General features: G+C 54.2%; 6 protein-coding genes across 6 annotated transcripts; 1 reads left to right on the top strand and 5 right to left on the bottom strand.

The window, feature by feature from the left end:
- Positions 1-256: 256 nt before the first annotated feature.
- Positions 257-1,993, bottom strand: F5Z01DRAFT_645860 (uncharacterized protein). Its single transcript, XM_046262868.1, has one exon. The coding sequence runs from the start codon at positions 1,622-1,624 to the stop codon at positions 338-340; it is 1,287 nt and encodes a 428-aa protein (XP_046121332.1). The 5' UTR covers positions 1,625-1,993; the 3' UTR covers positions 257-337.
- Positions 1,994-3,583: 1,590 nt separating this feature from the next.
- On the top strand, positions 3,584-8,476 carry F5Z01DRAFT_385663 (putative RNA-binding protein). The gene is made up of 6 exons (XM_046259456.1): positions 3,584-4,201; positions 4,312-4,356; positions 4,480-4,907; positions 5,295-5,469; positions 5,808-6,780; positions 6,832-8,476. Exons 1-6 carry the CDS (start codon positions 3,809-3,811, stop codon positions 8,127-8,129), a joined length of 3,312 nt encoding a protein of 1,103 aa, XP_046121331.1. The 5' UTR covers positions 3,584-3,808; the 3' UTR covers positions 8,130-8,476.
- Positions 8,477-8,926: 450 nt separating this feature from the next.
- On the bottom strand, positions 8,927-10,314 carry F5Z01DRAFT_645852 (RL15_NEUCR 60S ribosomal protein L15). The gene is made up of 3 exons (XM_046262867.1): positions 10,007-10,314; positions 9,578-9,734; positions 8,927-9,523 (listed from the first exon to the last, which is right to left on the bottom strand). The coding sequence occupies exons 1-3, from the start codon at positions 10,091-10,093 to the stop codon at positions 9,156-9,158; spliced, it is 612 nt and encodes a 203-aa protein (XP_046121330.1). The 5' UTR covers positions 10,094-10,314; the 3' UTR covers positions 8,927-9,155.
- Positions 10,315-10,507: 193 nt separating this feature from the next.
- On the bottom strand, positions 10,508-11,843 carry F5Z01DRAFT_645849 (uncharacterized protein). The gene is made up of 4 exons (XM_046262866.1): positions 11,514-11,843; positions 11,331-11,460; positions 11,154-11,273; positions 10,508-11,099 (listed from the first exon to the last, which is right to left on the bottom strand). The coding sequence occupies exons 1-4, from the start codon at positions 11,539-11,541 to the stop codon at positions 10,625-10,627; spliced, it is 753 nt and encodes a 250-aa protein (XP_046121329.1). The 5' UTR covers positions 11,542-11,843; the 3' UTR covers positions 10,508-10,624.
- Positions 11,844-12,505: 662 nt separating this feature from the next.
- F5Z01DRAFT_633349 (PSP1 domain-containing protein) lies at positions 12,506-15,328 on the bottom strand (the record flags this gene model as incomplete). The annotated part of the gene is made up of 2 exons (XM_046261945.1): positions 12,506-13,190; positions 13,239-15,328. 2 exons carry the CDS (start codon positions 15,326-15,328, stop codon positions 12,506-12,508), a joined length of 2,775 nt encoding a protein of 924 aa, XP_046121328.1.
- A 4,359-nt stretch (positions 15,329-19,687) lies between these two features.
- Positions 19,688-20,631, bottom strand: F5Z01DRAFT_671006 (scaffold protein Nfu/NifU N terminal-domain-containing protein; the record flags this gene model as incomplete). Its single annotated transcript, XM_046264640.1, has 2 exons — positions 19,688-19,804; positions 19,870-20,631. The coding sequence occupies 2 exons, from the start codon at positions 20,629-20,631 to the stop codon at positions 19,688-19,690; spliced, it is 879 nt and encodes a 292-aa protein (XP_046121327.1).
- Between the last annotated feature and the right edge of the window lie 50 nt (positions 20,632-20,681).

Below are 20,681 nucleotides of genomic sequence, written 5' to 3'. Positions count from 1 at the left end.
GGCGCCGCCAACGGACAAGGTGGGGGACGAGGTGAGCCTCACTTACCCTGTAGCGTAGCGCGATATTGAGATTACACACGTTGTTGTGTATTTTTAGAGTTGCAGTATATTTTCATGTTATTGGACGTATAGTACATATCTACTCTCGGTGCACAATTACTCCACGTTATGGTGGTGGTTACCGGCTACTCTGATGGAAGCAAATATAGCGGCTAGCCAACCTCAGCCGGTGGGACACGGTCTGGTTTTCTAAAAATATCAACACATTGCCTTACCAATCATCAACTTCAACTGACACTGCTCAAATGGAGTGCCGCAGTCTCGGAAGTCTCTATCATCATTCTGCTACATGAGCTGCCATGAATGGAAACCTCTTAACGACCTCGCAGCCACAACTCCAATTCTTCAAGTCACGTATGTAAGCCTCGAAATTCGGGTTCATACGCAATTCACCAGCAGACTCCTGCACCGCATCGACAGTAGAGTAAGGCCAATCGACAAAGGTCGTCGCGCCTACCAGCTCCTCGAATTTCTCAAAGACACTCCAGTCTCTCATTTGAATGAGTGCATCGCGCGCATCAGGGTATGAGATGATGTCGATCCACGCTGGGTGAGGTATTGTTCTTTGCAGCTCTGTTGGCTTGAGATAGTCCGGCATCTGATTGTACGACTGTTGCGTCTGACAGGCCAGCCATCTAATATAATAGGCAAGTTTATACATGATGATTATGCGCTTGACGAGAGGAGCTAACAAGGTAGCAGATGTTTCAACTGCCTCCGCCACAGAGACGCGCCGGGATCTGGAATCAACGTCGTCCGCATGCTCATTGAGCAGCGAATATATACTTGGCAAATGTCCCTTGTCTGGCTTGTCGACCTTGGCAGCGATATGCCGAAAACATGAACGCCAGGCCCTGGTCTTTTTGATGATGGTCTCGTCAAGTTTGTTTGTTGGCTCGATATGCCCAGGTAGCCTTTGCCATACTGGTCTGTGTTGACGCGGGAGGGAGGCATCGGTTTGTCCGTCCCGAACTGGAGGCCCTTCTTTCACGGAGATACCGAAGGAGTCGAGGTTCCCGCAGCCAAGGTTGCGTGGCAGGATACGGGGGCTGCGGGCTTGAAGGTTTGCTGCTGACACGCTGCAGGAGCTAGGTGTCAAATGTGCATGGCCCAGTCGACTGGGCGAACCTGTGTCGGGGTGAGAGGGACGTGACTCGGATGCGGACCGTGAGGCTCTTCGACTCTGCTCTGACGTACTGAGGACGGTCTGCATATCATCGTCCCTAATCACTTCCTCGTCTCCCTCATCGTCCGATACAACCTCGTATTTTCGCAACCGGGCGCGCAACAGCGCCTTTTCGTATTTTAATTGAGAGATCCTGTCTTCTAGGCGCGCTGTGTACGCCTTGTTCTTGGCCCGGTGCTGTCTCTGGTTGGAACGATCGATTTCTCGTTTCCTCTGGATCTGTGCCGGGGTAAGGTTGGCCACTCGCCGACTTTCTCGTTTGTTGTGCATGGAGTTTATCGGTGCAGCTGGGATCACAAGCAATATTGTATCAAAGTGAGAGTAAGAGAGGATGTTTTCTTCATAGCCGAACAGGGACAAGATATCAACAAGTAACATTTGTCGATGTTGTGAGGGCCTGTACTTGTGGTTGGTGACCTGGAGTCTGGACTCTGGACAGCAGCCAGGAACTGAGGAAGGCCCTTCCTGTTAGCCTTTAGCTTCCCACCTCAACAATCGCCCAAAGGCAGCTCATCACGCCCACTTGCGTACCTCTACACATACGAGCACATCAGTACGTTTCCGCGGCGCGTTGTCTAACTCGCACTTAATACTAGTGTTAATGCCTGAGCCTCTGGGATCTCTCCCCGCGTATCCGGTACTCTGCGATGCGCTAATGTTGGGCTTGTGCCGCCTGTCAATGTCATGCTGATGTGGGGCAGCACCGAAGCTCCGATTTATATCACCTTGCTTGGTGAAACATGAGCATGATTACCTATTATAGATTCCATGTAGAGCATCACTGCAGACGAGCTGCACGTAGTCTCAGATCCTTTCGTCAGGCGATTTCTTGGGGATAATATGTTCTTGGTGCTATCTCATGTTAGCGAGCTAGACATTGCACATAAGGCAGCTTATCACACTACTAAAGGACTAAGCGCGCACTCGGAATATTAGGCGTGACTTGTGATTGATCGACTGAAAGTATTTGTTACCTGCCCGGCTTCGAAGTTACGATTCCGCATCGACGCCAGTTTTGGCCAATCGCACGACAAGCGATCCTCACAACACCATACATCCAGTGATTCTCTGGTACGACAGCACCCTGAAATGACTCCGTTGCTCAAGACAGGGTATGGACGAATTGCATGTGGCGCAGAGACAATGCATCAAGGGAAGGGGGAGAGCCATCTATTACCTCTGGGTTTTCGACAACCCCAGGTTCACGGACTGTCCCGGCGGGATGATTTTTAGCATATCTACGTAATTGTCCTAAAAGAGTAATAGTGAGACCCTTAATTATGAGCTTTCCTCACCGCCTCTTTGCCTACAGCTAGTGAACGGTTGCCTCTCATTATGCAACACTTGATTCACGAGTTTGGTCGAGAACGACCATTAGAGGCAATTTTGGATAATATTCACACCTGAAATAAAAAAGTGCGGACTCATTGATCACCAATGCCCCGCAACAGCACGTAGGGTTGTGGTCCTCACATGCACCTGAAGAATTCATCCTGAGCGCACGTACGGATAGATACCATGCCATTAACCAAGGTTGTCCATAGCTGGCGCCTCCAGTCCTCGATTTGACGTGGCCCTACGACTGGAGCTGAGGATTGTATCAAAAGCTACATGTAGTTTTTGGGTTGGTGAGCTGGCCAGCTCTGGGCAATAAACAAAGCTTGGCTTCAAGCGTCAAGTCATTTCACGTTCGCACATGGTTTAGAGTGCTCATGTCAGGTTGTATCTGTAACAATTTTCCACGTAGGATGATGGCATATTAGTAGCTGAGGCAATTCTGGTCGTCTGCTGGCTGAGACATGGGTGTACATTGATTCGGATGTCCACAAGATGGCACCAACCACCGCCTGGCGACGACTACGTACTAGCGGTCGCTTCAGGCGGCTCAAGCAAGCGTCCCAACAAGCCCGCTCGCGAATTTCCAGCCACGCCGGCGCGCCCTGGTCCCTTCCAACAAGACCCATTGAGGCGCTTCTGTCCTCTTGTCCTCTTGTTACAGCGTGCTGGTGACCAATAGACTCCAGGTCCGGTCGTCCCTACCAGGCGCCAGTCATCATTTGAGGCAGGACCGACCCGAACAGACGTCCAGTCGCCTGTAACTTGACCGCACATTCCCACCAACAAACCTCACCCCGCCTCTCCGACGTCCACTCCTCAAATCTTTAGCCCTGGGCCCTGGATTGTACTTGTGGCTCTTGTCGACGCCCTCATCCTCCCCTCCTGTCCCCTCCTGTCCCTCCCTCCTCCTCTTTTGAACTCTGATCTGTACCTTTCCGACTGTGTTACTTGCTGTGTACCTTATTCTTTCTTCCGGCTTCTCGTAGTCCCTGTCAGACAGTTCTGCGCATACTAGTAGCGAGCGAGCCTCCTAGTTTTGGTGGACTGACCCCTGCGGCTCAGCTCCTGCGACGACTGGGTGTATTTTCTGGAATTTTAAACAAATTTCGCATCCTGCATCAAGACCTGAACCTACTTCCGAAACCAGGATTCTACAGTATAGGAATTATCCTCAACCGGTTTGCAGAGAGAAGCTACAAGTTCCAGTCGTTGGGACCTGCACAGATGGAAGAGTACGACTACCCTTGGCGAACCCGCCGTTCGCCTCGCGACGATTCGAACGCCCCGAACTCCACATCGACCACCTCCTTTTCAAATGCCATGTCGCTCGTAACGCCGCCGCGAAACAACGACCGCTATCCTCAACAGCAGCAGCAGCAGCAGCACTCGGCCCAGAGTCTGACTTCCGACTTGCGATCAAACTTGACCCGACGTTTCACCACCGAGTCTGGCAACGTACCAACCATGTCGTCCATGAACCTCACGTCTCCCCAGCGAGGTCAGGGCCTCGGATCGACTCAGGCCAACCGAGATGCTCAGTACGCCGCGCAGCGTCAGAGCCACATGTATACAAATGGATTCCCTCGGGCCCAACCTGCCCGCATCGATCACGACGACGTAGGTCCTCCTATCCGATATTCACATGCGCTCCCGCTTGGTGTCGCGTTCGCCTCGCTCTGTGGCCTGCCGCGCATCTTTTTGCCCCAATTACTAACTCACGTCTGCAGTACGACGGCATGAGTAGACATGGCCAGACTAGCCAGGCTAGCCAGGTGCGCATCCCGATTTTCCCGCTTCATCTGAACTGGTTTGCAGGGCTGGCCTCTACCACGGGACGATCTCTGGCAGATGCCAACCACGCGGGAGCTGGAAGAATATGTCGTTGACAAGTTTAGATCGAACAAAGCCGAGCCGAACTCGAACGTATCCGGGCGCATCGGCGCAAATTCGAGCAAGAGATGGAGGCTCTCGAACAACGGCACCAGCAGGATCTTCTCCAAATGACCAGCCGCTACAATGTTGGGCACCAGTCCGAGCCCACAACGCCTCCCGAGCACAATGCCAATAGCGGATTCCCTTCCATGTGGTCACGCCCCGCTCGCATGTCCATGTCCAACATGACCTCGCCTCCTGGTTTCATGAATCGCCCTGGTCGATCTGGCTCCCACCTTATATCACCCCCTTCAGGCATGGCGCAAGCTCGAGCTGGCTGGGACAGCGCTCTCCCCTCTAGGTCGGTGCCAACGACACGTAGGAACAGCGACGACGAGGAAAGGGACGAGAATATCCGCCAAGAAATGGCCAACCACCGAGGTTCTCACGCGTAAGTCAACCCGATGCGTCGTTTTGGTGTGCCCTAGTTGTTGCCGTGTTCTGCGCTTGAGGAAGAGCAGCGTGGATTTTCGTTCAAGAACGATTCGCTATGGTGTTTGTAGGCTTGAGAGAAGTGAGGGAGCGAGCCAGCATCTCTCAAGCCTACCTCACACCTGCTCTTCGTCTCATTGATGCTGCCTGTGAACCAGGCTGATTCCCCACGTTACCTTACCTTATATTTAAGCTTCGTCAACCTGCACTTCCCTCTCTCCAACCCTTTTACTTCTCACAAACTCTCCATCTTCTCTCATCGCAAGCAATCCTCTCGATTCTAGCACCTCTACACTGTCCCCTACAACTACTCCAAGAAACTTATTAACATGCCTTCTGACAATAGCCATCGATACTCAATGCCTGGTTCCCGACCTCGCAACGGCGTTCAGGACAACGCCGGCCTTGACACCGCGAATATCACTCGTTTCTTGTGGGATGATGAAGAGGGCGGCGGCAATTCGCACTACAATGCCAACGAGATGGGCTTCCCTACGCTTACCCGCACAGAGGATCAAATTGTAAGTTGGAATCCCTTTGCAGTTCCAGTCGCACATGGCGCACATCTTCTTGCCCCCGAGACTTCTGTGCTCAGGTACCAGATGCGGTCGCACAGACCTACACAGACTTGGGACGAAGAGAGGTCAGGGTGGATCAACTCGCTCGTGTTTTGTTGTTCGTTGCTTGGATCTCAGCTCTGCGACGTTGAGCAAAATTTGTTGCGCCTGAACACACGCGCGGCTCTCTTTCCTCTCACCTCACACAAACCCGTTACCTTTTGACCCCCTATCCTCCGCAGAGCTTCCATTTTGCCTCTTCTGTAATTCTCTGTTATCTGACTTTGCGCGTGCTATATCAGCTTTCTGCATCTTCAGCTGCGCTGGATCTTGCCCTATCATCGTCGCCTAACCCTGAACCATCTTCGCACAACTGGAGTACTTCGATTAACCGTCATCGCCCACAGCAGAGTCTTTCGGCCTTGAACGGACCCTCCTCTTCCGCCTTGGGCACACTCGGTCACCGGCCTGCGTCGCTTCGTCAGTCGCTTGACTTGAACTACATCGCCGAAAACTCTGAGAACGCGCCCGGTAGCACCACGCCCACTCAAGCAAGCCACACCATGGCGGCTCCAAGACTCCAGAGCTCGTACTCATCCAACGATGTACCAACCGTCAAGAGCCCAACAGGATCTACTTCCGGCAATGCTAACAATCACGCCCAGCAGCATTTCCACAACCATAATGCTAGTATCGGCCGCATTCCGACGGGCGTTCTCCCATCCTCGCGAGGACACAGCCGTCAGCTCTCTCAAGAGACAAACACGAATGGCAACACCGAGCAGCCGGCAAACACTTACCCATCCATCCAGTCGACTCTGCACGCCAACGCGCCCGTCTTTGGACCTGGATCCGCGACTTCCCAAAACATGAATGGGCAGCAATTGCCTGCTACATCGCAGGGTCCTATGCATCCTGGCTTCCAGCCTTACTACCCCGTCAACCCGTACATGCCCGGCCTCAACGGTGTCAATGGCATGCCCGTCAACTACGGCGCTTCTCCAGCGAATGGCAACTACAACATGAACATGCTTACTGCTGGTATGCAGAACATGGGGATGAATGGCTCTATGAACGGTAACATGAACGGCATGGCTCCCATGTACCCTGGCCAAAACTTTGTTCCGCCTTACAATCCTATGCCCTACAACAATGGCAACACCAATGGCAATGCGAACAATGGGGGCAACGCCACCATGGGGCAGCAAACTCTCCAGCAGCCCCGCGATAGTCAAGCGCGGGTGATTTCAAACCGCCGCCAGGCAGACAACGATGGTGAGCAATGAATGGTTTCCACTTTCAGCTTTCGGTGCTAATGGTCTACAGCTATGAGTCGCTACAGTGGTTTGCCTCTAGAACACTTCCATGGGCAAATCTACGAACTTTGCAAAGACCAGCATGGATGCCGCTATCTCCAAAAGAAGCTCGAGGAGCAAAACCCAGATGCGGTTCATATGATCTGGCTCGAGACGAACCAGCACGTCATCGAGCTTATGACCGACCCTTTTGGCAATTATCTGTGCCAAAAGCTTCTTGAGTACTGCAACGACGAGGAGCGCACAATTCTGATCCAAAATGCTGCCCAAGACATGGTTCGCATTGCTTTGAACACTCATGGTACTCGAGCGCTGCAGAAGATGATCGAGTATGTCCAATCTCCTCAGCAGATTCAGGTCATCATCGAGGCACTTCGTTTCCGCGTCGTCGAGCTTATCCAGGACCTGAACGGCAACCACGTTATTCAGAAATGCCTGAACAAGCTCAGCTCCCCCAACTCGCAGTTCATCTTCGATGCTGTTGGCGGTAGCTGCGTTGAAGTCGGCACGCATCGCCATGGCTGCTGCGTACTGCAACGTTGCATTGACCACGCCTCTGGCGAGCAGAAGCTCTGGCTCATCCAACGCATCACAGAACACGCTCGAGTCCTTGTCCAAGACCCATTCGGCAACTATGTTGTGCAGTACATCATCGACCTTGGCGAGCCTACCTTCACGGAGCCTATCGTCGCCACATTCCAGGGTTGTGTAAGCCAGCTGTCCCGACACAAGTTCAGCTCCAACGTCATGGAGAAGTGCTTGCGTTGTGCCCTGGCCCCGTCCAAGGACATGATTGTCGAGGAGATGATCAGTGCTCAGGAAATTGAGCGCCTCATTCGCGACTCCTACGCCAATTACGTCGTCCAGACGGCGCTTGAGTACGCAACGCCATCTCAAAAGCACCGCCTGGTGGAGGCCATTCGCCCAGTATTGCCCTCTATTCGCAACACACCATACGGACGTCGCATCCAGGCCAAGATATCCACTTACGATGGCCGCGGCAGCGTGACCGCCTCCGGCCAAGCTACACCGGCAGATAACACGCAGGGCCAGATTCCTCTCCGCCCCGCCCACCAAGCTCGAGGCCCGGCCGTAAATGGAGGAGGATCTGGTCACCCGTCCCAGACTGGAAGCCAGGTTCTCGAACAGGCTTTGAACGCCTACCAGAACTCGGGTGCCCAGCAATCTCCCGCCAATGGCCATGGCAATAACAACAACAACAACAACCAGGGTCACATGAACGGCAATATGACGCAGCCTCCCTCGGACCAGCAAGCTCAGCAGGGTAACGGGGGCCCCTGGATGTAAAGTGCGCTGCCGTATCCTACCGACATTGGTATGATCACTGTACAACAACAAAATCTCATTCGTTCTGTCATGGGTGGCTGGTTTTGACGCAGCACGATAACGACACCACGACGATCTTACGAATTTCCTTGCTGTACACTTGCATCGAACCTTCGGCCACTGTGGGCCGTGCTAGCACGAACACTTTTCCTTTGTTTTCGCGCATTTCACCGCATCGCCTGGTATTTCGCCAAGGACAGGAGTTTTTAAAGAAGGTGCCCTCACTACTGTTGGCGCTCACGCGTCAACGATTCAGGCTGATGATGTCTACGGGCGATGCAGTCTGTCTCATGGACGCAATGAACGCTGACGTGTACCTGTACTTCTCACGGGCACGAATTTTTCACGGCATAGACATGGGGGAGGATGAGAGTTTCTTTTCTATTTTGTCATATTGATATTCGTGCGTACTTTTCTTCACTTTTCAGCAGTTGGCTGGGTTTGACGGCGGGCTATTGGGGAACATTGGGAATGCCAATGAGGACTTGCGAAGCTGCGACACAGTCAATTGCCATTTTCTGTATCTAGAAGTTTTATAGTTGACGCAATGGGATCTTGGTCACGTTAAGAGAATTGGTCACAATGCCAAGTTTGGTGCTTGAGTCGTACGTACGCCTTGACATCACGAACAGCTATTGAAACCCTACAAGCGTCAATGCGGTTACGGACAAAGTCTTCACAGCTTGTGGGTAACTCTCGGACAGCACGGGAAATACTTGGGAAGACTAGCTTAGTCAATGATCACATGGCACGGCACATAAGCTTTAAGTACGTGGAGATGTGTTGGTCAATTCATCTCGAAGGATATTGCTCATTCCCATTTTTCCATGCTATGTAACGCAGCATCCGGCTCGTCCAAGCCCAAACCCAGCGAACACCACTCCATTGATCATGATCCCTGACCTGAAAACGACAGGCGTAACAAGGGCAGATAGCCCGCCAATCCACTGACAAGCCACCTGCCGCAGCACATCAGCGACTGCGCGTTTATCGGTAGCGCCACAGGGAGAGGGTGTTCTGGCGCTTCCAGGTCTTGCGGCGACCGGCCTTGGTGTTGTTGTAGCGGTGGCCCTTGTTGAGACCACGGGACTTCTTGCCGGTGGCGGTGAGACCACGGGCCTCGCGGTGCTTGTGGACGGGGTTGACGATCCAGTTGATGCGGGGATCGATGCGGATGGCCTTGTGCTGGGGGTCGACAAGGATGACCTCGTAGTATTTGTAGGTGGAGTCCTGGTTAACCCAGTACGAGTTGAGGACGCGCAAGTTGGCGCAGCGGCGGCCGACACGCTCCTCGGCGGTGGCCTTGAGGGAGCGCTGGTACTTGAGCTGGTTGATACCCTGGTTGGTGGGCTTGCCTTGGGGAAGGTCAGTCTTTGCTCTGTGAGGGAACGGCTGGGGATGCTACTGACCGTAGGTGGCACCCTTGGGAGCGGGCCTCTTGCGGCCACCACGGCGGACACGCACGCGGTAGATAACGTAGCCCTGCTTGGCCTTGTAGCCCAGACGGCGAGCCTTGTCGGGGCGCGAGGGACGCGAAGCGCGGTGGATGACGTTCAACTGACGGAGCTATATTGATGCACTCTCAGCAAATGTTCAACGAGTGTATAGCAAGGACGAGGGCGTGGTGATGGGCCTTCGCCAACTATAACGATTTGTGTATCTTTCTCTCAGTCAATGTCCTGATCCCGAAGGATGCGTGTGTCTCCTGCTGTTGGCAACAGCGAGCACAGCTATCCCAACGGTCTTCAGGATGCAAGACTTTCGAGATCGATTCGGTGTAGTCGGGTTGTCCCATCGGCCGCTCGTCCACAGCGTATTGGTTTTCGGGGTTATCGTACCTCCCAGCAGCGGACACGGAGGAGGAACTGCATCACATCCGACTGCTTCTTCTTCTGAAGCTCCTCGACATACTTGAGGGCACCCATCTTGGCTGCAACAAAGAGATAAAAGTCAGCAACGAGATTTTCCTTGCTTCAATTGATTGACTCGGGTCGGTTCGTCGACGTACCGGTTGGAGGGCTGTTCCTTGGGGGTTAGTAGGAAAAACGTGAGGTGGGAAGAGAATGAAGCGGGAAAAGAGGGCGACGAGAGTTTCGAAAATTTGGGTGGGATTTGCCCGTGTCGGAGGTGAGGGCGAAATGCGTGGGTTTGTGGGCGGATAAGACGCGCTAGTGCCAAATCAGGATAAGCGGCCCTAGGATGTGCCCCGCCTGGGAGAAATCTGAAGCCCTGGCCCGGTGAGTGATGAGTCAGCACAATCTCACCGAGCGAACGACTGCCTCCCGCCCGGTACAGTATTTGCGGATCCAGGCCTGGACGTTGGTTTAACTCACAATCAATGTAATTACATCGTTGAGTACCTTTGTGTGAAAATGCCCGTCCAAGTCACTCAACCACTGGGCTTCAGTGCCAAAGGCAAATTCCCGCCGTAGTACTTGACAAGCCCAAGAAAACGGCTACTCCTTCGTCTTCAGCACCCCAGCAAAAGCCTTCAGCATGCCCTGCGCCATCCTTCCCCACGTAGTCTCCGTGGAAGTTGGTCTCACCGCGTCGTACAACTCCCATGCCACTGCTTCGACCTCGTCCGCTTTCTCGGGGAGCTTTGGAACACCAGCCTTACCACCAGGAACGATCATGCTGTGAACCAGCTGTTCCGCCATGGTCATGGCGTTCTTGTTGAAGCTATGGAGGTCTCGACAGTCCGTCTGCCAGCGCATCCATTCTGGTTTGGATACCCCCGATGAATTGCCAGCGTCCTCTGCATAGAGCTTGATTGTACGGCCCATCTCTTTCATCAGTGTGGCAGACAGCTCCGCGGTCAGGTTGCGGCCATCGTCTTCGGACTGCTTGGCAGCGTAACCATGGGCCATGACGGGCGCAATGTCCGCCGGGAGACTCACGCGCAGTGCCTTTCCGATGTTGGGATTTGATCTGGATAACCTGGTCAGCCTCAGGTATAGTCCAGGATGAGGATGATCATCGTACCTTTTCTCCTCATGCTTCTTCCCGATGAAGACGCAGAGCTCATCAGAGCGGCTTTGCAAGTACCTTTTTGCCTCCTCACCATAATTCTTGCCGTTGGGCTTTGGCGGGTGGATAGATCGTCTACATTGTACTCGTTAGGTGAAGCTCGACTGAAGATTGGCCGCCATGTAGACGTACTTGGCCGTGGTGGAGCGTCCATTGTCGCCTTCGCAGGTTGCCTTGTCTTTGCCTTTGGCTTGTCTCCTGGGAGCGGTACGTGGTTTCTTGCTTGCGGGCTGGGGATCGTAGCTTTGACTGGGCTCATCGTCTAGGTTCATCGTTAGCAGTGCCCCGAAAGCGAGGGGCAGGTAGGTATCTTGCCGTCGGTCGACTTGCGTTTGGTTGGCATACTGAACAGCGACCACTGGGGGCGAGCGGGCCTAGGAACGAGAATCAGATATGCTTAATGCCCCAAAGGTGTCGAGTGTTTTCCAAGGCGTCAGATTCCTACCGATGGTCGCGAGCAGAGTACCTCAGGTCGCTCCCCGACATTGTTGAGCAGTCTGATTCTCGCACTCGGGGAAGGAACGACGCACAGATTCCACGTGCCCTGTCCGATCAGTCGCACCTGGCTTATCTAGCGAACAACAGCAAGCGGTAGGTACTGGCACAGGCATGAGAGCTATTTAGTATGGAAGGTACTACTCATACTCGAAACTTGAAGAGTGTCACAGAAGTGAATGGCACCGCCACCAACTGTAAGTCGTGATCTTTCATTCAATCTTCCTTTTCCTATCTTGTCCGTTCTAAATTACCTAAAGCAAAAAACCCCGGTAGAAACATTCGGAAGAAATGGCGCGATGGCAACCCCGTTCCAGTCGTAGCAAAAACAACAAAATTCCTCATGTAGAAAGAAAGCAGGTCTTTGTCCGTACAATGAGTGGTAATCCCTAGTACCCCAAAGCAAAAGATTGCCCTTCTGGCGTATGTGTGTGTGTTGAATATTAGATAGAAGCCGTAAAGCGTAAATCGCATCTCACTTGTCTATAATTTCTCGGTCGATAACGTGCGTCTGAGCGATAGCAAACCCGGTGCCGGGACTCGCCCCCGTCCTTTCTTCTTTACAAATCAAGAAAGCAAACCCCTGAGGCAGAAAAGCAATGAACAATAGTGTAAATGGAGATAAGTTGGAACGATCGACAGCCGCATATGCGTCAATCGTGAGAAGAAGAAAAGGAGGAGTCATGATGCTGGCTCGCAAATGAATGTGGTGGTATAACGTGGAATCTTCATCGCCATGCAGTAAAGAATGAGCGCCGCAAAAGGCCAGAAGAATGGCGTGAGTGGTGCCAGGGTAGAGTGAGTAACATGAACTAATGGGAGTTCAGCGAAAGTCCTTGGAATGCGGCGCTCCAATCATTCTGTTGGCCCATTGGCGATAACGGTGATATTGCCTGGGAGTGTGGATTGGGACTTGCACCAGACTGAGGAGAAGCAAACCGATTCCGCGTAGGCTGGAAATCGCCAAACTGTTGAAAGTTGGCGCCGGAGTAATTGTCCATCACCCCGGGAGATGTAGCTTGGCCATAAGCGGCGTTTGTACGGGCATTGCCAAAGGCACCTCCTTGGGGGTAACCGTAATTGGCTGAAGGATACCCTTGGTAGCTCTGTCCGTTCGTCCTATCGTTCCCATACTGCTGATTGAGTCCTGGACGGAATCCACGGGGAGCCGGAGACCCTTGACTGGTGATCGATGTTGGCGTGGCACCCATCGACTCCTGGTTCTGCTGTGACTGCGGCTGCTGCTGGGCCGATGCCGCCTGTGGCTGTTGCTGACCTTGTCGGCGGTCATTGTGACCAGAAGATCGGCCAGCGCCAACGGCCCCGGGTCCTACGCCGCTAGGCGCTTGAATGCCCAGTGTGGGACTGGCGAACGACGCTGGGTTGATGGCGGACATCCAGATACGCGTCTTGTAGATCTTGAACAAGTCGGTGACCAGAGAATTGAAGTTGATGTAAGCATCGGCAAAGTAGTAAAAAGTCAGCTTCTTCCAGTCCCTAGAATCGTTAGTATAAATCTCTGCGATGCGCGAAACAGTGACTCACATTTGGAACTCAGCATCCAGGATTTCCATTTGAAGTCCATGCTCCTTGACCTTGGTGTTGCAGACTCTTTTGGCCTTGGCCTCCTGGCCCTCTTTCTCGCGCAGAGAATGTACCTCGTGGCTTTGCGCAAGACGCTTGATAAGCTTGGGGCGGAGCTCGCCGGCGTTCGGCTCTTGCATATGATGCTGCGTGGCAGGCCCCATGCCACCCACGGCGCTGCCTTGCGTCGCGCTGGAGGAGGCAAGCATGCCAGGTCCAGAACCAGATCCCTCCTGCGCAACCGCGGCTCCCTGAGAATACATCATGAGCCATTTGTAATGCTCTTCGGCGTAGTGCTCCTTCAGCTCTTTCGCAGTTTGCCAGTCGACATTGTCCTTTGCCACAGTACCCAAGTCCGTTCCGCGGTCAGCCTCCACAATGACGAGGTCCCCGGGCTTCACCGTCAGTCCAGTACCCTCTTGGATATAGAAGACGTCGGCGCGTGCGCATTTGAACAACACAACGTGCAGCAGCTGGTTCTGTCGCGGCTGGGCCATCCCGTAGGGGGTGCGTTGTGGTGATCCGGGCCGGTTCGGCATGTGAGGTGAGGCAAAAGATGGCTGGTACGGGTTGCCATAGACCTGGGGCACATTGGCGCCCATCTGTGAAGTCATCGGACTGAATAGATCTGAAACTGACACGTTAGCATCACCGTTGGCAATTCCCACTCCTACGGCTGACGTACTTCCATTTCCCGTTTGCGCATACAGGCTAGTGTCCTGCAGCGCGCCCATGTACTCCTGATATTGCTGCGCTTCAGGCCCAGCCCCTTCCATTGCAGAGGCGGTGTCCGCGACGGAACTGATGGAGCCATGACGAGTCGGCATGTTGGCGAAGGAGTGCCGCCGACTTTGCGATGCGTCCAGGAGAGGATATCCGGAAGTCGACCACAGCGCTTTCTTCAGGCTCGTGCTGTCGACTCTGGTAGAGGGAGAGCGTGCAGCGGCGCCCCCACCGTATTCACTCATACGTCGGGTCGCGGCGCTTCTTGCAAACGACTCCCCATTCTCAGTGTTGACCAGGTCGTATTCGTCAACAGCAAAGTCTGATTCTTCCGGGACGGCCCCTTGCAGCGGAACGCCATTGCCAAAGTACGAGGTCCCGGTCGAGGCACGAGGTCGGAGCCTGTTGTACTGTTGCTGCCGAAGCATGGCGTTCTCGCGGGTGAGCATCTCAATTGTCTTGGACTCGGCGCTCTGGTGAAACGAGCCTTGCATGGATTCGGGCGCGCTTTCCTCGTCGTCGTCATCTTCCACCTCCTTGACCTTGCCGAGCATCGACCCATCGTTCGCCATCTCGCTGAGCATGCTAGGCCGAGAAGGGCGATGCTGTAGCGCCGGATGCCTCGCGCGGCCAAGAAGCGTGGATGAGCTCATCCCGGTGCTCGGGGGCGCATTCGCTTCGGACTCCATCTGCCCAACCGAGTAGGACTGAGATCGATACGTCTTGGGAGTGGGATGAAGCGGGATCGCAAAGGGAATCTGAGTGTTGTTGCCGTCGCGAGGATTGGGCGAGGTCTGAGTGGCTGCTGCGTCGGGCCCGAACATGGAATTGCTGGTGGCGCCTGGAGGTGCAAGGGAGGTTGGCGAGGGGAGAACCTCGCTCAATCGTGAGGGTTCCCTCCTATCGTTGTTCCAAATTGCACTTGTCCACGGAAACGCCGACCCTCCCACCGCGCGACCGAGTCCTGCTGAAGCCGAGTGCGCGCCCCAGGTGCCTGGCGCCGTCTCGCCCGAAGGCGTTGTTGGATGCGACGCGGTGGGCGACATGGAACCACTCGCAATCGACCCTTTGCGTGGCCGGGCAAATGGTGCGGACGTGTCGTTCAACCAGGATGATCGGCGGGCGGGTTTTGAAGGCTGAGCGGTAGGTTGCGTTGACTCGTGACGATGGTCACCCTCATCGTCGGAACTAGCGAGGGCTTCGGAATCTGGTGTCGAAGTTCGCACATTAACTTTGTCGCGCAGGTGGCTTGCGGTGGCCGGTGCACCTCCGAGCGATCCCGGTCCAGCCCGCGGCGTTTGGCCGTTCTTCTGCGAGCTTGCGCTCATTGTCGCGCTCTGACCAAAGAGGGCGGTGTTGGGATACGCAGCGCCCTATGAGGGCGTTCACCGAGTTGGTGGAGAAAGGCGAGCGAGGATGAGAGTTTCCAGTCAGGCTGAATACGGCACGTGAATATTGTCCTCCTCAAATCAGATCGTGGCAGCGAAGACCTGCGTGGAAGGATTTCCGCAAGGCTTGAAGTACCGAGAAGAGCTGCTTGGAACAGAGTTAGTCATTGAGCTGTCCGAGTTGGTAGCTTGGGGAAAGCAGGGCTATGCGGCATTGGAGGTCGCGAATCGAAGAGCGAATGAGACGACGCTGTAGTGTATGTTGCAAGACCCTGGGCTCCTGTGCAAACATTCAAAAGCCATAAAACAAGCGCGTCCACGTTGACAAAGCGCACAGGGAGAGCGAGAGTTTGCGCTTGCTCAATGGAGAAAGCTAGTCATGGACCGCAACAAGGTCTGGTGATGGAAAGCTAGATGAGGATTGCGGGGGTTGGTTGACATGGAGTAAAGCTCCCAGACAAACAAGTCTAACTTACTGGACAACTGTGGGTGTCTGCCTGGCTTCTAGCCGTGACAGTTTAGATAGGATGGCGATTCTGTTTCGCGACAAGACGATCCTGGTGTTTCCTGGGGCCAGAATGGTATGGTAACAAGATCAGCGAGATCCGGACTCGAGAAGTTTCCTATCCAGAGAGGGCAAATTTGCGGAACGTGAAGGCTTGGTCTTGCCGTGGTAATTGCGCGGGCTCGTGCAGATCGACTGCGCCGTGGCAATGAGAACAGTGCGCAGCTCTGGGCGCGGGCAGCGAAGCCAGAGGTGGATGGTATGAGATGTTGGCGCGCGTATGTGTGTGTGTGTGTGTGTGTGTGTGTAGGCGATTAGGCGGCTCGATCTGTCGAGAGTAAGGTAGGTAGAGAATTGCAGTACGAGAGGAATGAAAAGTCTAACTATGCGCGTTCTATTCCAGGGTCCGAAAGGCAAGATCCAAACAAAAGAGGTCGAAGAGAGAGCGCAGATGATGAGAGAAGAGTGGCAGGCCCAGGCGCGCACACGGTCGCGTGAGAGGGGAGAAGTTGCAAGCTGGGGATGGGTCGATGTGAGTTTGGACTCTGGAGCTTCGACGAGACGGACTTGCTGGTGTGGGCCCTTGCCCGTCGCTCAGCTGGGTCTAAAACGGCAGACTCCAGACGGTGAGGGGGACGGACGGAGCACGGGAGAGGGAGGACTGGAACTGCGTGCAGACAGGCTTGCAGTGATCGTGGCGGGTCCGACTGGCGATCGTCCAACTGTGGCGGCGGCGGCGGCAGCAGCGTTCTACTATGACTTGTCGTCGTCGTCCTTGTCCTTGTCCGTTGGCGCCGGAACGAGCCCGTTGACGATCGCTTGATGGCCTGCTGTTGTAGGCTGTGTATGTCTTGCTGCACCTGACCGCGCGTGTCAATTGTGCCTGGTACAGTAATGTCTGCGACAGGCACTGCAGTGGGCGCAATAGCCTCCTATAGGTGAGCGAGCTCAGCGTGGCGCGGCGGCGCTTTGGGCTCAGGTGGTAAGAAGATGCTGCGTCGTCTCCAACTGTTTTCAGATTCAGGGCAGTTTGTCGCACCGCTCTATCAATCTTGCATGGGATGGATGCTCGTTTCTCGCTATTCTGGTTTTATAGGTAGTTGGCGACTGAACTCGTGGGTGTGCCAGGTGACGGCAACAGGGGAATTCCAGGCACCAGAGGAGGCAAGAAAGCGATGGCAAGCGACCTGTCGGAAAGCGGGGGGCGACTGGAGGTCCTCGTACGTTTTAGTCAGTTGTCGTGGTATTGTAGGTGCTTTGTAGGGAGTTTTCTACTCCAGGCCTGAAATTGTTGCTGCACAATGCCTGCAGGTAGGTAGTAGGTAAATGCAGCAACGGAAACACGTCTTGACTCGCAGTGTCCCTGAATTGTTGTATTACTCAAAAAGCCCCGATGCAGCACGAGGATATCGTGGATCGATTCGGAACTGGCACTGGAGCTGCCGGCAACGGATCGATGAAAGACTGCCAGCCAGCCGTACGTATCGCGCCAGTCCACTGGCGAAAGGGATGGTTGATAGTTACGCTAGTGGGCGCGGGAGCGAAGTGAAAACACAAAAGTATGGGGTAATAGTAGCAGGGGTCCGTGCCCAGAGACAGAGGGGTCTAGTTGAAGTCTCGACTCGAGTTCCAGGTCTTGGCTGGGCTTGCACTCAGAATATGTGCGAGATATCCGGCTCTGGGATCTCCCAGGCGTGGGAGAAAACTCGATATTAATTACTGCTGTAGAAGACTAGAGTCTACGTTCGCGGTCGCGACTGAGGGGGCTCCTTGCCTGATTTGTAGATTTTGCGCTCAGTGCCTCCCCGAGTCTGGCTGGGTCGATGGCGGGATCAGCTTGACGATCCGGGTTAGTGTCCGGGGGCGACGGAAGGCCGGCAGTCAACAAATTGCGTGACAATGGGGGTAGGCGGACGGGCAAAAACGTCAGTAACACATTATCCATCTTTGATAACAAGGGCAAAGTTGAACATTAGCACGGTATGACTGTAGTCTTGTTGTTGGCCTCAGGCAGTCCAGTCCGACAGTCAGTCCACCAAGTTGTCACTCGCCGATGGTGTAGTTGCATTGCAGGGCTGACTGGCCCTGGCAGTGGCTGGCGCCCCAGGCGGGCTCCATGGCGATCCAGACCGCAGCCAATCACTTAGCCTAATTCAGTGGAGAATAAATCGGCGACGGAACTCGAGGGGCGTTCTGAGCAAACGCCAGAGTGCTACTGCTGAGCAGTAATTAGCAGACATGGACCGATGAATGCCCTGATGAATTAATTAGACTCTGACTGGCTTCACATGAAGGGCTTGAATTATGTTTGTTTGCGTAATTGTTCTTCTCCCATTAGGTACTTAAGCTACCTTACCAATTAGCTTCCCTCGGTTCGACAACCCTGTGAATACTATCCGTACTAGCCCGTATATTGCATCGTGCAACAGCTTTCATACTTCCTTGCAGTAGGCGCAGAGGTCCAAGCGCATCCTGCAGTTCCCCAACCTTCCCCATCTTTTCTCCCGCAGTGGTCTCTCAGAAAAGACATCCCCAGTGTCGATCTCCTCGCTACCTCACCGTTTTACACTAAAACCTTCGAGACACCCATTTCCATGCAGGGAAAGTCGGCTCTACTCAATTATGAGGCGGTGTCCGGTCTCGACATAGGCCTTGCATGCTGCAATAGGGTAGGATATGGCAAGAGACCATCTAACCACGAAGATGTTCCTAGAATGCGACCCTGCCTCTTCCTTCACATTGCCTACTACGTACTACTTACTTAATAAGTACTTACGGGTAATGTCTGTCAATTCTTCACATACATTTGCGCAGCTGTCTCTGCTCCGCGGAGTATTGATCGGGTAGACATTTCATCTGTCTGCTAACTACAGCCTTCTCCAACGCAAACCACCTTACACATCGCAAACCTCCGATCTCCCCTCTTTGTGGGGTCCCAGTTCTCATCAACTGTCGTCATTCCAGGTTGTCACCCTCTCTAGCCGCATGGTCGTCTTAAACTCAAGACGCGACGCCACACACCCTTAGGTACCCAACGTGGAGGGCCGATCTCATCTACTGGCTCTGGCGACTGGACCCCTCTAATTCGGCTGGAGCAGTATCACGCGACAGCCCTTTGCGCCATGCCATGAGCCCCTTGTCGCCCACCATGCCGTCCTGAGCCTATCGCCGCCACAACCTCAACCGTGCGAGGGATCCTCGAGCTGCAGTCACCCATTGTGCCAGTTGACTTGTTGATCCTGGCCAATCGCCAATGCATTTATTGTGTCTTGACTGCGACAAGTACATCTCGTCTGCAGGTCTACCCCGGATTCCTTCGTAACTCAGTGAGGCACAGGAGACGGGACGCATCGCCTGCATGGCCCATTGCACATCAATGCAACCCCTCCAAGCCGCTGGTCAGGTGGTCTCTGTATCCTCTCGGGTAGCTTCCACGAGCCTCCAGCGGCCGCTACTGGAACAACGAGCGGCGACCCACCATACTTCGTTGTTAAGGCCTGTTCATGAGTACTCATGAGCGGCTTCATCCACCAGAATACGCCATGCGTGGACGGCTTCCCGTCAGTTCAGAAATTGCGGTCTCTTTGTGAACTGTTGAGTGCGCTGTGGCCGTACAACATTTACGTGCTTCGGTGCCTGATTTGTGCCAAGTGGCACCACCATGACGACGAGTGGCATCACTCCCATTAAGTCTCCCTTCACATCGACCAAATAGCGCCTTTAAGCTTTACAAGCTCTGGAACATGATTGTCTGGTTGGGGGGTATCATTCTTTGTTAAGATCTCGGTTGCATTCTATGCTGGTGCCGCGCCTTTCTGCTGCTTGAGCTTCTCCTCAAACTTGGCAAACTCCTGCAGAGCCACCTCCTCTTCCTGGTCCAAGACCTGGTGGACACCCTGCACCTCTTCAATCTGAAGCGGTAGTTAGTTTCTGTAGCACATGCATGGCCAAGGGGGGTGAGATGGAAAGTGCTTACATAATGCATCAGCATGCTTTCGATGCCATTCTTCAGGGTGACGGTACTCGAGTCGCATGTCCGGCAGGCACCGCGCAGTTTCAGGGCCACCATGCCATTCTCGAAACCACGAAACTCGATATCACCGCCGTCCTCCTGGATGGCGGGCCTGATCCTTGTCTCCAGGAGCTCCTTGATCATGCCGACGACTTCACTGTCGTTCTCGTTGTACGCCAGGCTGTCCTCCTCCGCGGCGGCATCTCCTTCCTTGCGCTCGGCCACGTTCACAATCGTCTCGCCACTCGTAATAGCCTCTGTGATCAGCGCAAAGATTTCTGGTCGGACGTGCGCCCAGTTTGCGTCTGCTGATTTGGTGACTGTGATAAAGTCGCTGCCGTAGAAGACGCTTGTGATGCCGTCAATGTTCATCAGCTTGGCCGCCAGGGGCGAGGGGTGAGGTGGCGAGATGGTGGCACGAGGACTGAGGTACTCGATGAAGGGGGACGCAATGCTGCCATCGTCCGGGATAACGCGATGATTGGGGAGGAATTTCAGGGCGTCGGGGTTCGGTGTCGACTCGGTCTGGATGAAGATGGTTCGTACACCAGAGGGGACGGCTCGAAGCGCTGGGGCGAGCTTCGGCGAGCGAAGAAGTGGTCTTGAAGATGGGAGACGCGGGTTGGTGCTCAGAGCGCGGATGGCTCGTGGTGCCGTAGTTCTGGTGACAGCGGCTGGCCGCACTGCTTGCGCCATGAGGCGCGCTGTGATTCTCTGTGATGCCATGGTCTATGCTTTTCGACAAATCTAGAATGCGTATGAGAAGGAAAGAGAAA

The sequence above is a fragment of the Emericellopsis atlantica genome (assembly GCF_019669845.1).
Source record: "Emericellopsis atlantica unplaced genomic scaffold F5Z01scaffold_4, whole genome shotgun sequence".
NCBI classification, from domain to species: domain Eukaryota; kingdom Fungi; phylum Ascomycota; class Sordariomycetes; order Hypocreales; family Bionectriaceae; genus Emericellopsis; species Emericellopsis atlantica.
This window is presented reverse-complemented; position numbering and strand designations above follow the sequence as displayed.